The 16,650-nt window shown below is 49.7% G+C and overlaps 1 protein-coding gene across 1 annotated transcript in view; it reads left to right on the top strand.

Annotated features, from left to right (window-relative positions):
* Positions 1–12,503, top strand: part of LOC120037650 (NACHT, LRR and PYD domains-containing protein 3-like) — a gene marked incomplete at its 5' end in the record, with an annotated part of 40,683 nt that extends 28,180 nt beyond the window's left edge. The window contains 4 exons of the mRNA XM_038983646.1: positions 11,273–11,313; positions 11,517–11,621; positions 11,773–11,839; positions 12,490–12,503. Of these exons, the coding sequence (XP_038839574.1) occupies positions 11,273–11,313; positions 11,517–11,621; positions 11,773–11,839; positions 12,490–12,503 (227 nt within the window). The remainder of the gene's footprint in view (positions 1–11,272; positions 11,314–11,516; positions 11,622–11,772; positions 11,840–12,489) is intronic.
* Positions 12,504–16,650: the final 4,147 nt, after the last annotated feature.

Below are 16,650 nucleotides of genomic sequence, written 5' to 3'. Positions count from 1 at the left end.
GAAAGGGAATCCCGGATCAGTGGGGAGGCTGAGCAGCAAGCCTGTGTAATCAGATTTACACAGTGTGCTCCACAATGGACATAGAGGGCTAATGGCTGCTGCCTCCTCACAATTGCCTGTGCACCTGTGTATTTTCCTGCCATGTTTGAGGCACCATCATAATTCTGCCCACGTAAGCCAGACATGGGCAAATTGAGCCTCAACAACACATCAGTTGCCAATTTCGCAATGCCCTTCGCCTGTTGTCTCCGACACCCTGTATAGCCCAATGTCCTCGCCTGTTGTCTCCGACACCCTGTACAGCCCAATGCCCTCGCCTGTTGTCTCCGACACCCTGTACAGCCCAATGCCCTCGCCTGTTGTCTCTGACACCCTGTACAGCCCAATAAACTCCTTGTGAGGGACAAGGTCATGGTCAACATAACGCAGACAGACACTCTCCTGTTCAGCACCAGAGACATCTTGAGTACCATCAACAATTAATGAAAATTGTACAATCGGAAGAGACCTAATCTCAGCTGCAATGCCTCGAATGACTGTATTGGCCATGATGTTCAGAATTTCATTCCGTGCTTTGGGGCCTGTGTACATTGTGGTACGCTCTGTTAACCACTTCAGTAAAATGGGATCATCCTCTTCTGCCCTAAGTTTCAAAAGCTGGTATAAATTCCCACAGTCATCCGTGTGGCCTCTAAAGGCTTGTCCCTGTCTTACTACATGCCGCACCGAACTAACAATTGTCATCAAGCACTGCCTTGCGTCGTCCTGCTGTTTATCCCACGCGCTGGATAACTGGACACTGATTGGATTTAGCTGGTGTGCTGTTACAGTTACACAGTGGCGGTGGGTTTGGCAGTTTTGATGTGCTGTGAATTTTTCAATGGCTTTTCTCCAGTTCCTAAATCCTGCACTAATGAAGGCAGCATCTGCTCTTTGGCCAAAAGATGGCTGTCTTGAAAACCCTTGGCTCCAGTGAAAACACAACACTCCTTTTACTGATGGATTATAATGTAGCCAGGGGAAATCGCCAAACCATCTCTCTTGAAACGTCAACACTCTGTTGGCAAGAGTTTGCGGTTCTATAAATTGTGGGTGTGGCTGATATAGTTTTGTGACATCACTGAGGTAACTGGACAATGCTGTGCCACTGTCCCCTATACTGGTGCTGCTGGCAACAAGGGTGACACCTGGTCCTGCCGTGGCTGAGACACTGTCCCCTATACTGGTGCTGCTGGCAACAAGGGTGACACCTGGTCCTGCCGTGGCTGTGACACTGTCCCCTATACTGGTGCTGCTGGCAACAAGGGTGACACCTGGTCCTGCCGTGGCTGAGACACTGCCCCCTATACTGGTGCTGCTGGCAACAAGGGTGACACCTGGTCCTGCCGTGGCTGTGACACTGTCCTCTATACTGGTGCTGCTGGCAACAAGGGTGACACCTGGTCCTGCCGTGGCTGTGACACTGTCCTCTATACTGGTGCTGCTGGCAACAAGGGTGACACCTGGTCCTGCCGTGGCTGTGACACTGTCCTCTATACTGGTGCTGCTGGCAACAAGGGTGACACCTGGTCCTGCCGTGGCTGTGACACTGTCCTCTGAAGTCTCTCTCCCTGGCTCTTTCCCTTTCACCACCCTCACTGACTCACAGTCTGTCTCCTAGAAAAGAAATAAGGTGTTTGCCGTACTCCTAACTACCGGTACCCAAAACTACACAATTAATCACAACAGCAATACCATTGCCTTAAACACATTTTAGTTCAGTCACCAGTTTAAGTTGAGAGTGGGGGAATCCATGGCATTGTCCAATTATGTCCCTATTTTACAAGTCTAAAAAATGGAGAACCTTTCATAATGTTGCCAAACAAAGACTCAACAAACTTACCTGAGACTCCCTGTCTCTGCCAGTCTGTCCCTGCATATCTGTCCCCAGCTCTGCTGTCTGTGTGCCATCTGTTGCCTGCTCTGCCTAATGACATCATTGTGAAACATTTCCATTAGCATTTCACTTCTTTCTTATGAACATTTTATCAACTCGTCTTTGAGATATTAGGCTCCTAGGGTTCTTGCTTTGCGTTTTGGTGTACTGAAAAATACTCTGATGTCCGTCTTTTTTCTTTTTTCTGCCATTTGTCTACCTGGCTGGCTGGCTACACACACACACAGTGTGTAGGTTATTTACAGTAGGAGATGGGCTTCTATCATCTTATCTTCTATCATTCTATATGGGCTTCGATCTAAAAGGTAACTAGCAAATGTGAAACGGCTTGCAGTGACAAGAGTTGACAGCTGTATGAGTTCACCATTTACACAACATATGCTGCAACCTTTCGTCATTTTAATATAGTTTGTTTCATATTGGCTGGCTTCCAACAATAGCTGCATTTGCAGAGCTAGTCAGCACCAATTCCGTTTCTGTGGTGTTTGCTATAATCTTTGCTACCTGGTTAAATAAAGGTGAAATAAAATAAAAATAAAAAAGTTCACTAGCGACAATTTAACTTTTGCAACGAGACCATTAAATATATTTAAGACAATGGTATAAGAGAGTGTAGTTCTGTTCAGTTTGGACTTCAGTTTATCGCTAACCTTATCACAGGGACTTTGAAGCACTCCAGCTGCATGCTAATCTTGGAATAAACGGACGATAGCAAAGATTCCATCTTTGACGACGCCACATAAATGGAATAGGTACTAGTGTTAGGGTTGCGTAAGTTCAACTGAGATAGGAACAATAGGACACCTGAACTTGATTAAAATAATTGTTTAATTCAAAAGTTAATAAATGGCAAATGCATTTTTCGTATATACGGGTCCACTGCACCACCCCGCAGGGTGAAAACAGAGAAGACACTTGTTACTGACAAAGATATTATAATAAATTCTCATGACAGAGATAGTTCCCGCTTCCGAGCCGGCCTGTCAGAGTAGAGACTGGGCGTGGTTTAGACTCACCCAGCCTATCGTTGATGTTGGCGCCTTAAGCCAGTCCTGGCCCCTTAGCGCATGTGTTGTCCCGTCACTGTTGCTGTGTAGATTACGCTCCTTCACCCCAAAGACTGGGGTCAGACAGCTCTGTCCCGATGCTGTTGCTGTGTAGATTACGCTCCTTCACCCCAAAGACTGGGGTCAGACAGCTCTGTCCCGACGCTGTTGCTGTGTAGATTACGCTCCTTCACCCCAGAGACTGAGGTCAGACAGCTCTGTCCCGACGCTGTTGCTGTGTAGATTACGCTCCTTCACCCCAAAGACTGGGGTCAGACAGCTCTGTCCCGACGCTGTTGCTGTGTAGATTACGCTCCTTCACCCCAGAGACTGAGGTCAGACAGCTCTGTCCCGACGCTGTTGCTGTGTAGATTACGCTCCTTCACCCCAGAGACTGAGGTCAGACAGCTCTGTCCCGACGCTGTTGCTGTGTAGATTACGCTCCTTCACCCCAGAGACTGAGGTCAGACAGCTCTGTCCCGACGCTGTTGCTGTGTAGATTACGCTCCTTCACCCCAAAGACTGGGGTCAGACAGCTCTGTCCCGACGCTGTTGCTGTGTAGATTACGCTCCTTCACCCCAGAGACTGGGGTCAGACAGCTCTGTCCCGTCACTGTTGCTGTGTAGATTACGCTCCTTCACCCCAAAGACTGGGGTCAGACAGCTCTGTCCCGATGCTGTTGCTGTGTAGATTACGCTCCTTCACCCCAAAGACTGGGGTCAGACAGCTCTGTCCCGACGCTGTTGCTGTGTAGATTACGCTCCTTCACCCCAGAGACTGAGGTCAGACAGCTCTGTCCCGACGCTGTTGCTGTGTAGATTACGCTCCTTCACCCCAGAGACTGGGGTCAGACAGCTCTGTCCCGACGCTGTTGCTGTGTAGATTACGCTCCTTCACCCCAGAGACTGAGGTCAGACAGCTCTGTCCCGACGCTGTTGCTGTGTAGATTACGCTCCTTCACCCCAAAGACTGAGGTCAGACAGCTCTGTCCCGACGCTGTTGCTGTGTAGATTACGCTCCTTCACCCCAGAGACTGAGGTCAGACAGCTCTGTCCCGACGCTGTTGCTGTGTAGATTACGCTCCTTCACCCCAGAGACTGGGGTCAGACAGCTCTGTCCCGACGCTGTTGCTGTGTAGATTACGCTCCTTCACCCCAGAGACTGTGGTCAGACAGCTCTGTCCCGACGCTGTTGCTGTGTAGATTACGCTCCTTCACCCCAGAGACTGAGGTCAGACAGCTCTGTCCCGACGCTGTTGCTGTGTAGATTACGCTCCTTCACCCCAGAGACTGAGGTCAGACAGCTCTGTCCCGACGCTGTTGCTGTGTAGATTACGCTCCTTCACCCCAGAGACTGAGGTCAGACAGCTCTGTCCCGACGCTGTTGCTGTGTAGATTACGCTCCTTCACCCCAGAGACTGGGGTCAGACAGCTCTGTCCCGACGCTGTTGCTGTGTAGATTACGCTCCTTCACCCCAAAGACTGGGGTCAGACAGCTCTGTCCCGACGCTGTTGCTGTGTAGATTACGCTCCTTCACCCCAGAGACTGAGGTCAGACAGCTCTGTCCCGACGCTGTTGCTGTGTAGATTACGCTCCTTCACCCCAGAGACTGGGGTCAGACAGCTCTGTCCCGACGCTGTTGCTGTGTAGATTACGCTCCTTCACCCCAAAGACTGAGGTCAGACAGCTCTGTCCCGACGCTGTTGCTGTGTAGATTACGCTCCTTCACCCCAAAGACTGAGGTCAGACAGCTCTGTCCCGACGCTGTTGCTGTGTAGATTACGCTCCTTCACCCCAGAGACTGAGGTCAGACAGCTCTGTCCCGACGCTGTTGCTGTGTAGATTACGCTCCTTCACCCCAAAGACTGAGGTCAGACAGCTCTGTCCCGATGCTGTTGCTGTGTAGATTACGCTCCTTCACCCCAAAAACTGAGGTCAGACAGCTCTGTCCCGACGCTGTTGCTGTGTAGATTACGCTCCTTCACCCCAGAGACTGAGGTCAGACAGCTCTGTCCCGATGCTGTTGCTGTGTAGATTACGCTCCTTCACCCCAGAGACTGAGGTCAGACAGCTCTGTCCCGACGCTGTTGCTGTGTAGATTACGCTCCTTCACCCCAAAGACTGGGGTCAGACAGCTCTGTCCCGACGCTGTTGCTGTGTAGATTACGCTCCTTCACCCCAGAGACTGGGGTCAGACAGCTCTGTCCCGACGCTGTTGCTGTGTAGATTACGCTCCTTCACCCCAGAGACTGAGGTCAGACAGCTCTGTCCCGACGCTGTTGCTGTGTAGATTACGCTCCTTCACCCCAGAGACTGGGGTCAGACAGCTCTGTCCCGACGCTGTTGCTGTGTAGATTACGCTCCTTCACCCCAGAGACTGAGGTCAGACAGCTCTGTCCCGATGCTGTTGCTGTGTAGATTACGCTCCTTCACCCCAAAGACTGAGGTCAGACAGCTCTGTCCCGATGCTGTTGCTGTGTAGATTACGCTCCTTCACCCCAGAGACTGAGGTCAGACAGCTCTGTCCCGACGCTGTTGCTGTGTAGATTACGCTCCTTCACCCCAAAGACTGGGGTCAGACAGCTCTGTCCCGACGCTGTTGCTGTGTAGATTACGCTCCTTCACCCCAAAGACTGGGGTCAGACAGCTCTGTCCCGACGCTGTTGCTGTGTAGATTACGTTCCTTCACCCCAAAGACTGGGGCCAGACAGCTCTGTCCCGACGCTGTTGCTGTGTAGATTACGCTCCTTCACCCCAAAGACTGGGGTCAGACAGCTCTGTCCCGACGCTGTTGCTGTGTAGATTACGCTCCTTCACCCCAAAGACTGGGGTCAGACAGCTCTGTCCCGACGCTGTTGCTGTGTAGATTACGCTCCTTCACCCCAGAGACTGAGGTCAGACAGCTCTGTCCCGACGCTGTTGCTGTGTAGATTACGCTCCTTCACCCCAAAGACTGAGGTCAGACAGCTCTGTCCCGACGCTGTTGCTGTGTAGATTACGCTCCTTCACCCCAAAGACTGAGGTCAGACAGCTCTGTCCCGACGCTGTTGCTGTGTAGATTACGCTCCTTCACCCCAAAGACTGGGGTCAGACAGCTCTGTCCCGACGCTGTTGCTGTGTAGATTACGCTCCTTCACCCCAGAGACTGAGGTCAGACAGCTCTGTCCCGACGCTGTTGCTGTGTAGATTACGCTCCTTCACCCCAGAGACTGAGGTCAGAAAGCTCTGTCCCGACGCTGTTGCTGTGTAGATTACGCTCCTTCACCCCAGAGACTGGGGTCAGACAGCTCTGTCCCGACGCTGTTGCTGTGTAGATTACGCTCCTTCACCCCAAAGACTGGGGTCAGACAGCTCTGTCCCGACGCTGTTGCTGTGTAGATTACGCTCCTTCACCCCAGAGACTGAGGTCAGACAGCTCTGTCCCGACGCTGTTGCTGTGTAGATTACGCTCCTTCACCCCAGAGACTGGGGTCAGACAGCTCTGTCCCGACGCTGTTGCTGTGTAGATTACGCTCCTTCACCCCAGAGACTGAGGTCAGACAGCTCTGTCCCGACGCTGTTGCTGTGTAGATTACGCTCCTTCACCCCAAAGACTGGGGTCAGACAGCTCTGTCCCGACGCTGTTGCTGTGTAGATTACGCTCCTTCACCCCAGAGACTGGGGTCAGACAGCTCTGTCCCGACGCTGTTGCTGTGTAGATTACGCTCCTTCACCCCAGAGACTGAGGTCAGACAGCTCTGTCCCGACGCTGTTGCTGTGTAGATTACGCTCCTTCACCCCAGAGACTGAGGTCAGACAGCTCTGTCCCGACGCTGTTGCTGTGTAGATTACGCTCCTTCACCCCAGAGACTGGGGTCAGACAGCTCTGTCCCGACGCTGTTGCTGTGTAGATTACGCTCCTTCACCCCAAAGACTGGGGTCAGACAGCTCTGTCCCGACGCTGTTGCTGTGTAGATTACGCTCCTTCACCCCAAAGACTGGGGTCAGACAGCTCTGTCCCGACGCTGTTGCTGTGTAGATTACGCTCCTTCACCCCAGAGACTGAGGTCAGACAGCTCTGTCCCGACGCTGTTGCTGTGTAGATTACGCTCCTTCACCCCAGAGACTGAGGTCAGACAGCTCTGTCCCGACGCTGTTGCTGTGTAGATTACGCTCCTTCACCCCAGAGACTGAGGTCAGACAGCTCTGTCCCGACGCTGTTGCTGTGTAGATTACGCTCCTTCACCCCAGAGACTGAGGTCAGACAGCTCTGTCCCGACGCTGTTGCTGTGTAGATTACGCTCCTTCACCCCAAAGACTGGGGTCAGACAGCTCTGTCCCGACGCTGTTGCTGTGTAGATTACGCTCCTTCACCCCAGAGACTGGGGTCAGACAGCTCTGTCCCGACGCTGTTGCTGTGTAGATTACGCTCCTTCACCCCAGAGACTGAGGTCAGACAGCTCTGTCCCGACGCTGTTGCTGTGTAGATTACGCTCCTTCACCCCAGAGACTGGGGTCAGACAGCTCTGTCCCGACGCTGTTGCTGTGTAGATTACGCTCCTTCACCCCAAAGACTGGGGTCAGACAGCTCTGTCCCGACGCTGTTGCTGTGTAGATTACGCTCCTTCACCCCAAAGACTGAGGTCAGACAGCTCTGTCCCGACGCTGTTGCTGTGTAGATTACGCTCCTTCACCCCAAAGACTGAGGTCAGACAGCTCTGTCCCGACGCTGTTGCTGTGTAGATTACGCTCCTTCACCCCAGAGACTGAGGTCAGACAGCTCTGTCCCGATGCTGTTGCTGTGTAGATTACGCTCCTTCACCCCAAAGACTGAGGTCAGACAGCTCTGTCCCGATGCTGTTGCTGTGTAGATTACGCTCCTTCACCCCAGAGACTGAGGTCAGACAGCTCTGTCCCGACGCTGTTGCTGTGTAGATTACGCTCCTTCACCCCAAAGACTGGGGTCAGACAGCTCTGTCCCGACGCTGTTGCTGTGTAGATTACGCTCCTTCACCCCAAAGACTGGGGTCAGACAGCTCTGTCCCGACGCTGTTGCTGTGTAGATTACGCTCCTTCACCCCAGAGACTGGGGTCAGACAGCTCTGTCCCGACGCTGTTGCTGTGTAGATTACGCTCCTTCACCCCAAAGACTGGGGTCAGACAGCTCTGTCCCGACGCTGTTGCTGTGTAGATTACGCTCCTTCACCCCAGAGACTGAGGTCAGACAGCTCTGTCCCGACGCTGTTGCTGTGTAGATTACGCTCCTTCACCCCAAAGACTGAGGTCAGACAGCTCTGTCCCGACGCTGTTGCTGTGTAGATTACGCTCCTTCACCCCAAAGACTGAGGTCAGACAGCTCTGTCCCGACGCTGTTGCTGTGTAGATTACGCTCCTTCACCCCAAAGACTGGGGTCAGACAGCTCTGTCCCGACGCTGTTGCTGTGTAGATTACGCTCCTTCACCCCAGAGACTGAGGTCAGACAGCTCTGTCCCGACGCTGTTGCTGTGTAGATTACGCTCCTTCACCCCAAAGACTGAGGTCAGACAGCTCTGTCCCGATGCTGTTGCTGTGTAGATTACGCTCCTTCACCCCAAAGACTGAGGTCAGACAGCTCTGTAATATTGTCTGAGCTATTCACACCTGTTATACAATGGCCACTGTTCTCGCTCAAGGCTAACTACAGCTTCCCAGCACACTTATCTGGCTAACTGTTACTTCCAGCACACACACACAGACACCCAGGCTCCCAGGCCAACAGTTTGTCAATATCCAATCACATTTAATACAGTTGCTAATCACGTTTGTTATAGTATTCAATCACATATGATATAGTTGCTAATCACGTTTGTTATAGTATTGGGTTATAGTCCATTGTACACCACAGTCAGCAGTCTCATGATTCACCCCCTCCTGTGTCTCTCTAAGATTAGCACAGTCTCGGTCACACAGTACAGCTTCACACTACTGATACATTTGTTGCTTCTCTCCTTTTAACACACACACATTTCAGGCTGATATTCATGGTTAGGCCCTGAGCACTGGTAAAAGTGAGAACAATGGAAAATGCAGGAGTCAGCAATTCAAACTTTAATGCATAAGAAGCCCTACTAGCTTATAGTTAGTTAAGCATGTCAAAAAACCTTTATAAAACCCCACACTAGCTAGCATGATGGTTAATATTTACTTTAGTTTGCGTGCTAGCTCTGCAAATTCAGCTAGTGTGTGTATGTGTGAACCCTGCCAACATAAAAAAAAAAACATTGCTATGGCCGATTGACTAGATAAACCTCACGTCAGTTACGTGCATTGAGTGCCTTTCACACAGTAGATACGAACCCTCTTTTACCTGGCAACTGAGGAACTGGCAGTGGATCAAACCATTGTGGGGAAAAGGGCGGGGGTCGCAATCTTTTGAAATTTAACAACGCGCTATTAAGTGTCTATAATCAGCATAAGTGCTTTCATTGTGTATTATTAATATTATTGAAATTACATAGTTATGTTAACAGTGATATATTGGGGGGGACAAATCATATTTTTCCCAGGATGGGGGGGTCGTGTGTCCCCCGTCCCCCCTGTGATTTCCGCCTATGCATGAGATACCCATAGAACTGAGCCCTGCTCCATTTCAGCACCATGCCGCGGTCTCAGGTGCTGCTCAGACTCGAAACATTTCAGCACCATGCCGCGGTCTCAGGTGCTGCCCAGACTCGAAACATTTCAGCACCATGCCGCGGTCTCAGGTGCTGCCCAGACTCTAAACATTTCAGCACCATGCCGCGGTCTCAGGTGCTGCCCAGACTCTAAACATTTCAGCACCATGGCACGGTCTCAGGTGCTGCCCAGACTCGAAACATTTCAGCACCATGTCGCGGTCTCAGGTGCTGCCCAGACTCTAAACATTTCAGCACCATGCCGTGGTCTCAGGTACCGCCCTGACTCTAAACATTTCAGCACCATGCCGTGGTCTCAGGTACCGCCCTGACTCTAAACATTTCAGCACCATGCCGCGGTCTCAGGTGCTGCCCAGACTCTAAACATTTCAGCACCATGCCGCGGTCTCAGGTGCTGCCCAGACTCGAAACATTTCAGCACCATGCCGCGGTCTCAGGTGCTGCCCAGACTCTAAACATTTCAGCACCATGCCGCGGTCTCAGGTGCTGCCCAGACTCGAAACATTTCAGCACCATGCCGCGGTCTCAGGTGCTGCCCAGACTCTAAACATTTCAGCACCATGCCGCGGTCTCAGGTGCTGCCCAGACTCTAAACATTTCAGCACCATGCCGCGGTCTCAGGTGCTGCCCAGACTCGAAACATTTCAGACCATGGCCCGGTCTCAGGTGCTGCCCAGACTCTAAACATTTCAGCACCATGCCGTGGTCTCAGGTGCTGCCCAGACTCTAAACATTTCAGCACCATGCCGCGGTCTCAGGTGCTGCCCAGACTCTAAACATTTCAGCACCATGCCGCGGTCTCAGGTGCTGCCCAGACTCTAAACATTTCAGCACCATGCCGCGGTCTCAGGTGCTGCCCAGACTCGAAACATTTCAGCACCATGCCGTGGTCTCAGGTACCGCCCTGACTCTAAACATTTCAGCACCATGCCGCGGTCTCAGGTACCGCCCTGACTCTAAACATTTCAGCACCATGCCGCGGTCTCAGGTGCTGCCCAGACTCGAAACATTTCAGCACCATGCCGTGGTCTCAGGTGCTGCCCAGACTCTAAACATTTCAGCACCATGCCGCGGTCTCAGGTGCTGCCCAGACTCGAAACATTTCAGCACCATGGCCCGGTCCCCTGACGCCTAGAAACGTGTCAGCACTATGCAGCGGACAATAGTGCTGAAATAGTTAAAGCCCCCTAGAGCGTCATTGATTTTAAATTATTGTAAGTGCAAGTGGTTATAATTTATTGCATGTCCTAGTTTTGCAGCTTTGCAACCTCAGAATTATAGCTAATGGATTGCAGCGAGTTACGTGTTTGTGCATGGTGATGAATGAGGATGCTTGATAAACCATCAATTAAATGCAACAACGTGCACTTACAAATATTTTCGTTTGGCAGAACTTTGACAAGCTATGATCTGTTTTCTAATGACATTGACAATTCATATAGACATTAGACTTAGGCCTAATTGTGACATCATGTGTGTATGACATCTTTGAAGAATGCCCTGGCTTCAGCCAATCGGAATCGAGTATTCAACAATGCTTTGGCATAATTCAAGGACGTTCATATTCACTTCAGTTGTCTGCCGATGGTTCACTGACGTTTTTTCAAAGGAAGTATTAGTATTACCTCTAAACAGCCTACAACAATAAGCTACACATCATGTCAGACGACAGCAAGGTATGGTTCATTTAGCCTATTTTGAGTTTAGAGGAGAAATTACTAACAATATAGTAGGTCACTACCACAGCAATAGGTCTCACTGGTTTGATCCATGGACTGAAATCTGACCACTACTGCCGTTTTGTTTGAAATAGGAGAGAATCATTTGTTTCGTAAAGTCACAACCTTGGACTGATATTGACCTCTCATTTATCCACCAGAACGTGAAATGGGAGGATCATCCGGATGACCAAAATAAAGTTGTGGAGAATATGAAGGAGGGAACAGAGACACATGAGACCAACAAGAACAGGACAGGAGGCAAGGTAAGAAATATGCTGTCCTTTACACATCCTCTGCCTACTTAGGCACAGATCTAGGATTAGTTTACTATCACTAAATCCTAACCTTAAAGCATTAGGAGACACTACACTGACCTTAGATCTGCTATGAGACCTATAATCTGTTGTCATGTAGGCTAAACGTAAGTCCAGTGGCCGTGCCAAGAAGACTTCCGTGGAGGAGGACAGCAGCATTGGTGCAGGTCCGAGATTACTTAATGTTGGGTGCAGGTTGTGTTCAAATTCATCAGCACTGATCTGAGAAGATAGTATCTATATAGGTGAAAGCAATATAGTGGAGGCCCGCAGAGAGATGTGCTTTTACCTGTCCAGTGCAATCAAATCACTAAAGGTGAAGGAAATGAGGAATAAAGTTCAGATTCAACTTTAGATTTCTCTTTGCGGTTTCCCAGAGTCTTCTCAGACACCCGGGTGTGGTTTCCGGGAAGGGGATCTATCATTGAGCAGCTGGAGAAGGAGGCTCAGAGGACTCTAATGCCTTCTCTCAAGACTGGGTCATGCTGTGCCCCAATCCTCCTCTCTTTCCTGAGGAGTTTACTAACTGATGAGCAAGTTCCATGTCTTTTTCCAACCTCACATACAACTTATCTGAATTTATAGTCATAGTGCACCTTCTAACCACAAATGGGATTTTAAACACTACACCTAACCCTAACATCACTGTAACCACACCCCTAACTCTTGCTGTAAATCAAGAACAAAATGACTCATGTACTTGCTAATAGCTTAATTAAATACACTTTTATGATCCCTAACATGGCTATCTAGTGACTCCACTAACTCAACACCAGTGTGCAGCTAAAATATGTTTCCTTTCTTTTCTTTGCTCTAGCCAATGGAGAGTGATTCAGCATGGCATGAAAAATAACGTAAGTCTCTCCACATAAGGTTCTGGTCAAAAGTTGTGCACTATATATATATATATAGGGAATAGTGTCATGGAATTGGTTGATTGGCAAAAACATTACTCTGTTTGTTGGTCATAGCTGACATTCGAGCAGCTCTCCATGCTGTGTCTGAAGATTGTTAAGGTCGTGACCCAGACAGCCCTCCGCATTCTCCTACCAGCGCTAGCTCGTATCATGGGGGTGAACCTGAGGAGTGGGGCAACCTCCCCAGAATCCCAGTGCTCTCTGACAGGGTCTGAGGATTCCTTAGGCAGTCTGGATGAGAGAGAGAAAAGGCTGCTGATCAGTGAGATGAACTACTGGACTAAGGAGAGGAGGAGGAATGGCAGTGCAGGGTGCCGCCAAAAATCCACTCGCAGAACCTCATCATCATGCTGGTCGCCTAAGAGGTATGTTCACAGCAATATTTGAACTTAATAATTTCAAGACCTGACCCATACTTATCATAAATTATTAACTTGGAATTCATACCTTGTAGTTTTAAGTTCTGGTCAGAAATGTTGCCCCGGAGGGGGTGGGTCCAGGTGAAAGTAATTTTTAACTGGGTAAGCCATAAAGTAGTCTATGAATAAATAGATCAGGTACATGCCTTTTCAGAATTAGTCAAATTCTGATGTCGTATAAACATAAAAATCAGACAAAAAATTGTGTCAGTTGGCTTTAGGCTTCTAGAACTACGATGGTATGAGAAGTAAACCATCATTGCTCTAATTTGGTTTTCAGGCTCACTAATGACTCAGATAAGATACCAGTTGGTCACATTTGCATGGCATAAGTGGTGATTGTGTGTTTATCTTCAAGGTCCCAGACCTCATTGCAGAGCTTGCCTGCAACTAGAGAGGCTCCCCTCATGGAGGAGCCTCTGAAGGCTCTTTTTGGGGTAACGGAAGAGAGCCTCCTGATATCCCTGGTTGAGGGTCACTCCAACCCCACCTCCTCCAGCTCCTCCGAGTTGAGCTGTGCTATCGTGGGGGAGGTAGTACACCAGCTTAACTCTGGCCTCTCAGTGGCCATTCAGGCCAGCTCGGGGAGTTGCCCCCCTATGGAAAGTCAGGACATAGCAGCAGGCAAGGAGGTCATTGGGGTAGCCTCGGTGCAGATCCTGGCCGAGCTACAGAGCAAAACGTCTGAGCAAGAGTGGGTAGGGTTTATCGAGCCCCTCATGGACCCTGTGACCGATGATGTACTGGATGCCATTGTCGGCACAATGGACAAAATGGCACAGGACTTCAACATCCTCTTGGATCTGGCCAAGAAGATGACAATCTTGGGGTCTAAATTTCTGACCAATCTTCAATGTGACCTTGATGTTGAGTGTCCATCTGGGAAAGAAGGAACCACTCACTTTCTCAAAGAGACTGGATCCTCTACCAGTGTGGTGGCCAGAAAGCTTCAGACCCTCTCTAGCCCCGACTTTCAGTCTAAAGCCCTCAAGGCGGTGAGCACCATCCTTACAAGGAAAGTCAGCAGCTCTTCTGGCATGGCTCCTTCCTCTAGGCCTTCTAGTGCTGCTCCTAGCCTTACTGAAGCACCCCTGAATACCAGCTCTACAGCCCTGACATCTGTAACCTCCACTGCCACAGTGATTGTTAAGGCATTTGTGGGAGGCATGGAGACGATAGCATCATTTGAAGGCACATGTGAAGCAGTTGATTGGCCAGTTCCTGTAAATGACCACAAAACAGGGTCTTCACAGAAGATAACCTTCTCTCCAGCCCGCACACTCTACGGCCTTATACGAGCAAAGCTGAGGGACCTTTTAACTCTATCCGCTCGAGAAGAAGGTGTGGCTAAGGACGCTTCTCTTCAGGAGTATTCAGACACCCTGGAAAAGGCAACTGTTTCAACTGTTGAGGTCCAGTTACCCAGCACCAAACTTAGTAGAGTTCCCAGTGAGAGCCAACCAATACCAGCTCTCTGTCTCTCCAATCTGGATACCAGTACTCAAGAAGTTCTTAGCAGTGTTTTTTCCATCTACAAGTCAGAGTTATCAAAAGTGGAGAGTAAATCCTTGGACGTTGTCAGTTCATCTGATGACTCCCTAGAGGCTTGTTGGTTTGTTGATGGTGTCCTATCAGAGCTTGATGACTATACTATTTCCCAGTCACCCAATGAAGACTTGAGTGTGAGTACTCAATGTTCTCAACTGAGCTCAGAAGAGAGTGTCAGAATCACACAGTCCTCTACTAGTCTGATTCAGAGCATCAAGAAGCTCTCTAGCAATGACTTTCAGACTCAGGCAGAAGAGGCAGTGAGTAAAGTGCTGATGAGATCCAGTCATTCCTTTATCACACAGATCAGCCATACTGGTCTTCAGAAAAGTCCGCAGGCTGGCTTATCATCTAGCTCGCCATCAGAGATATCCTCCATGTCCTCTCAAAATACAGCCTCTGGATTAGTGGAAACCTTTGTCAAAGGAATGGCGACTATTTTCCAGAAAAATGAGTCCACTGGCACTGTGCTACTGGAAAGAAGTGGGAAGGTTTCGCAGTGCTCCCACGGGGGCTCCCAACTGGATGATAGTGAATTGACTGTTAAAATATCAGAGGAGAAGCTTTGGTCAACAGCTAAGACCATCTGCGTCAGTATGAAGAACACACTTAAGGATTTCTTCACAGGGCTGAAGCCATCCGGATCCGAAAGGACAGACAATGCTTCTTCCAAAGAGACCCTTGGGGAAATCCTGGTTGCTATCCAGAGTGAAATCTCAAACTTAGGGCGAATGAAGGATTCCAGGGAGCTCCTTCAGATCAACGATATGGTAGGAACTATGCTGAAGGAGGTTGAGAAAAGTGAGGATGACAGTGAAGAAGTCTGCCAAGACATCCCTAGAACCTGTTCATCTTTGTCCACTTCTTTAAAGGGTCGTAGTTCCTTGTCCAGCTCTTCAAAGGGTCCTAGGTCAGAGTGTGAGTTAGAGATCAACCTCCCTGGCACTCCCATCCCTGACGAAGTGCCTTTTGATCTGACCTGCCCCATAGTCAGGAGCTCCTGCATCGACATCAGGGACTCTAAAATGCCAGAGATTTCTACAGGTGACCTAAAGACAAAGATGATGGCGCACACAGATGAACCCCTGCATCGTAACAGTCCAATGACTGACAGCAGCCGACCACCGAGTGCTAAAGCCTCTTTTCGTTCATCCACTCCGTCTTTCACCAGCAAGGGAACCTCTTTGGTACCAAAGGGAGATGGGATTGACATTGAAGAGAAGGAGGTGTGCATCCCCAGCAGCTCTGGCCATCTGAGGGAGCTCTTAATCACCCCGGACATCAGCAGTGCCACTGCATTCCTACTGCACTACTTGATGGACTCCAGCAAAGATGATGTCATGTGTTTGGTCACCATACTGGTGATACGGTTGCTATCGAAGATCAGACCCTCAGCCCTAGATGGACCCTCCCAACAGGCAGCAGACATGACAGAAACATCTCAGCAACTCATCAGACAAGTCCTGTCTGAGTTCTGTGCTGCATCCAGATTCTCCAGGATACAGGCATATTCCCAGAAGCTGCACATCCACAGGGTGTTCAGAGGTGTACATAAAAACCTCATGGAGGAGTTTGGCTCTGATAACACCCTGCAAGCAGCTATTTCCTCCCAGGACCCTGCATTTGACAGAGTCCTGGTAAAGTCCTTGACCCAGCAGCTGGTACAGGGATGCAAGGAGGCGTCAAGACCAGCTTCTGCTGCAACAAACCCATCAGACCAGGCTGAGACAGAGAGGGGGGCTGAGCAGAAGGCAAGAAGGAGCTTCCTTTGCTTTTCAATGACCAAACTCAGGATCAACTTCAAGGTATAGCAGGGAGTTAGCATTTTTTTTTTGTTCCAGTTAGGTGCTGATGTTATTGATGTGGCTATGATAAGACAAATACATGCGATAAATATGTTTTATTCATCACTAAATTGTTGCCTTGGATTCAGAAGTGTTCCATTTATTTATTTATTCTCTGTACCATTTTCTTTCCCTTTCTCTGTTAGCGTTCCAAGAGAGGAAACAAAAAGGACTGCCATTCAGTCCAGGAACAGACTGAGATTCCCTCTACTGATGGACATTGCATAGGTAAGGATGTTTTAGAGCTCTG

The sequence above is a fragment of the Salvelinus namaycush genome, unplaced genomic scaffold (genome assembly GCF_016432855.1).
Source record: "Salvelinus namaycush isolate Seneca unplaced genomic scaffold, SaNama_1.0 Scaffold18, whole genome shotgun sequence".
In the NCBI taxonomy this organism is placed as follows: domain Eukaryota; kingdom Metazoa; phylum Chordata; class Actinopteri; order Salmoniformes; family Salmonidae; genus Salvelinus; species Salvelinus namaycush.
This window is presented reverse-complemented; position numbering and strand designations above follow the sequence as displayed.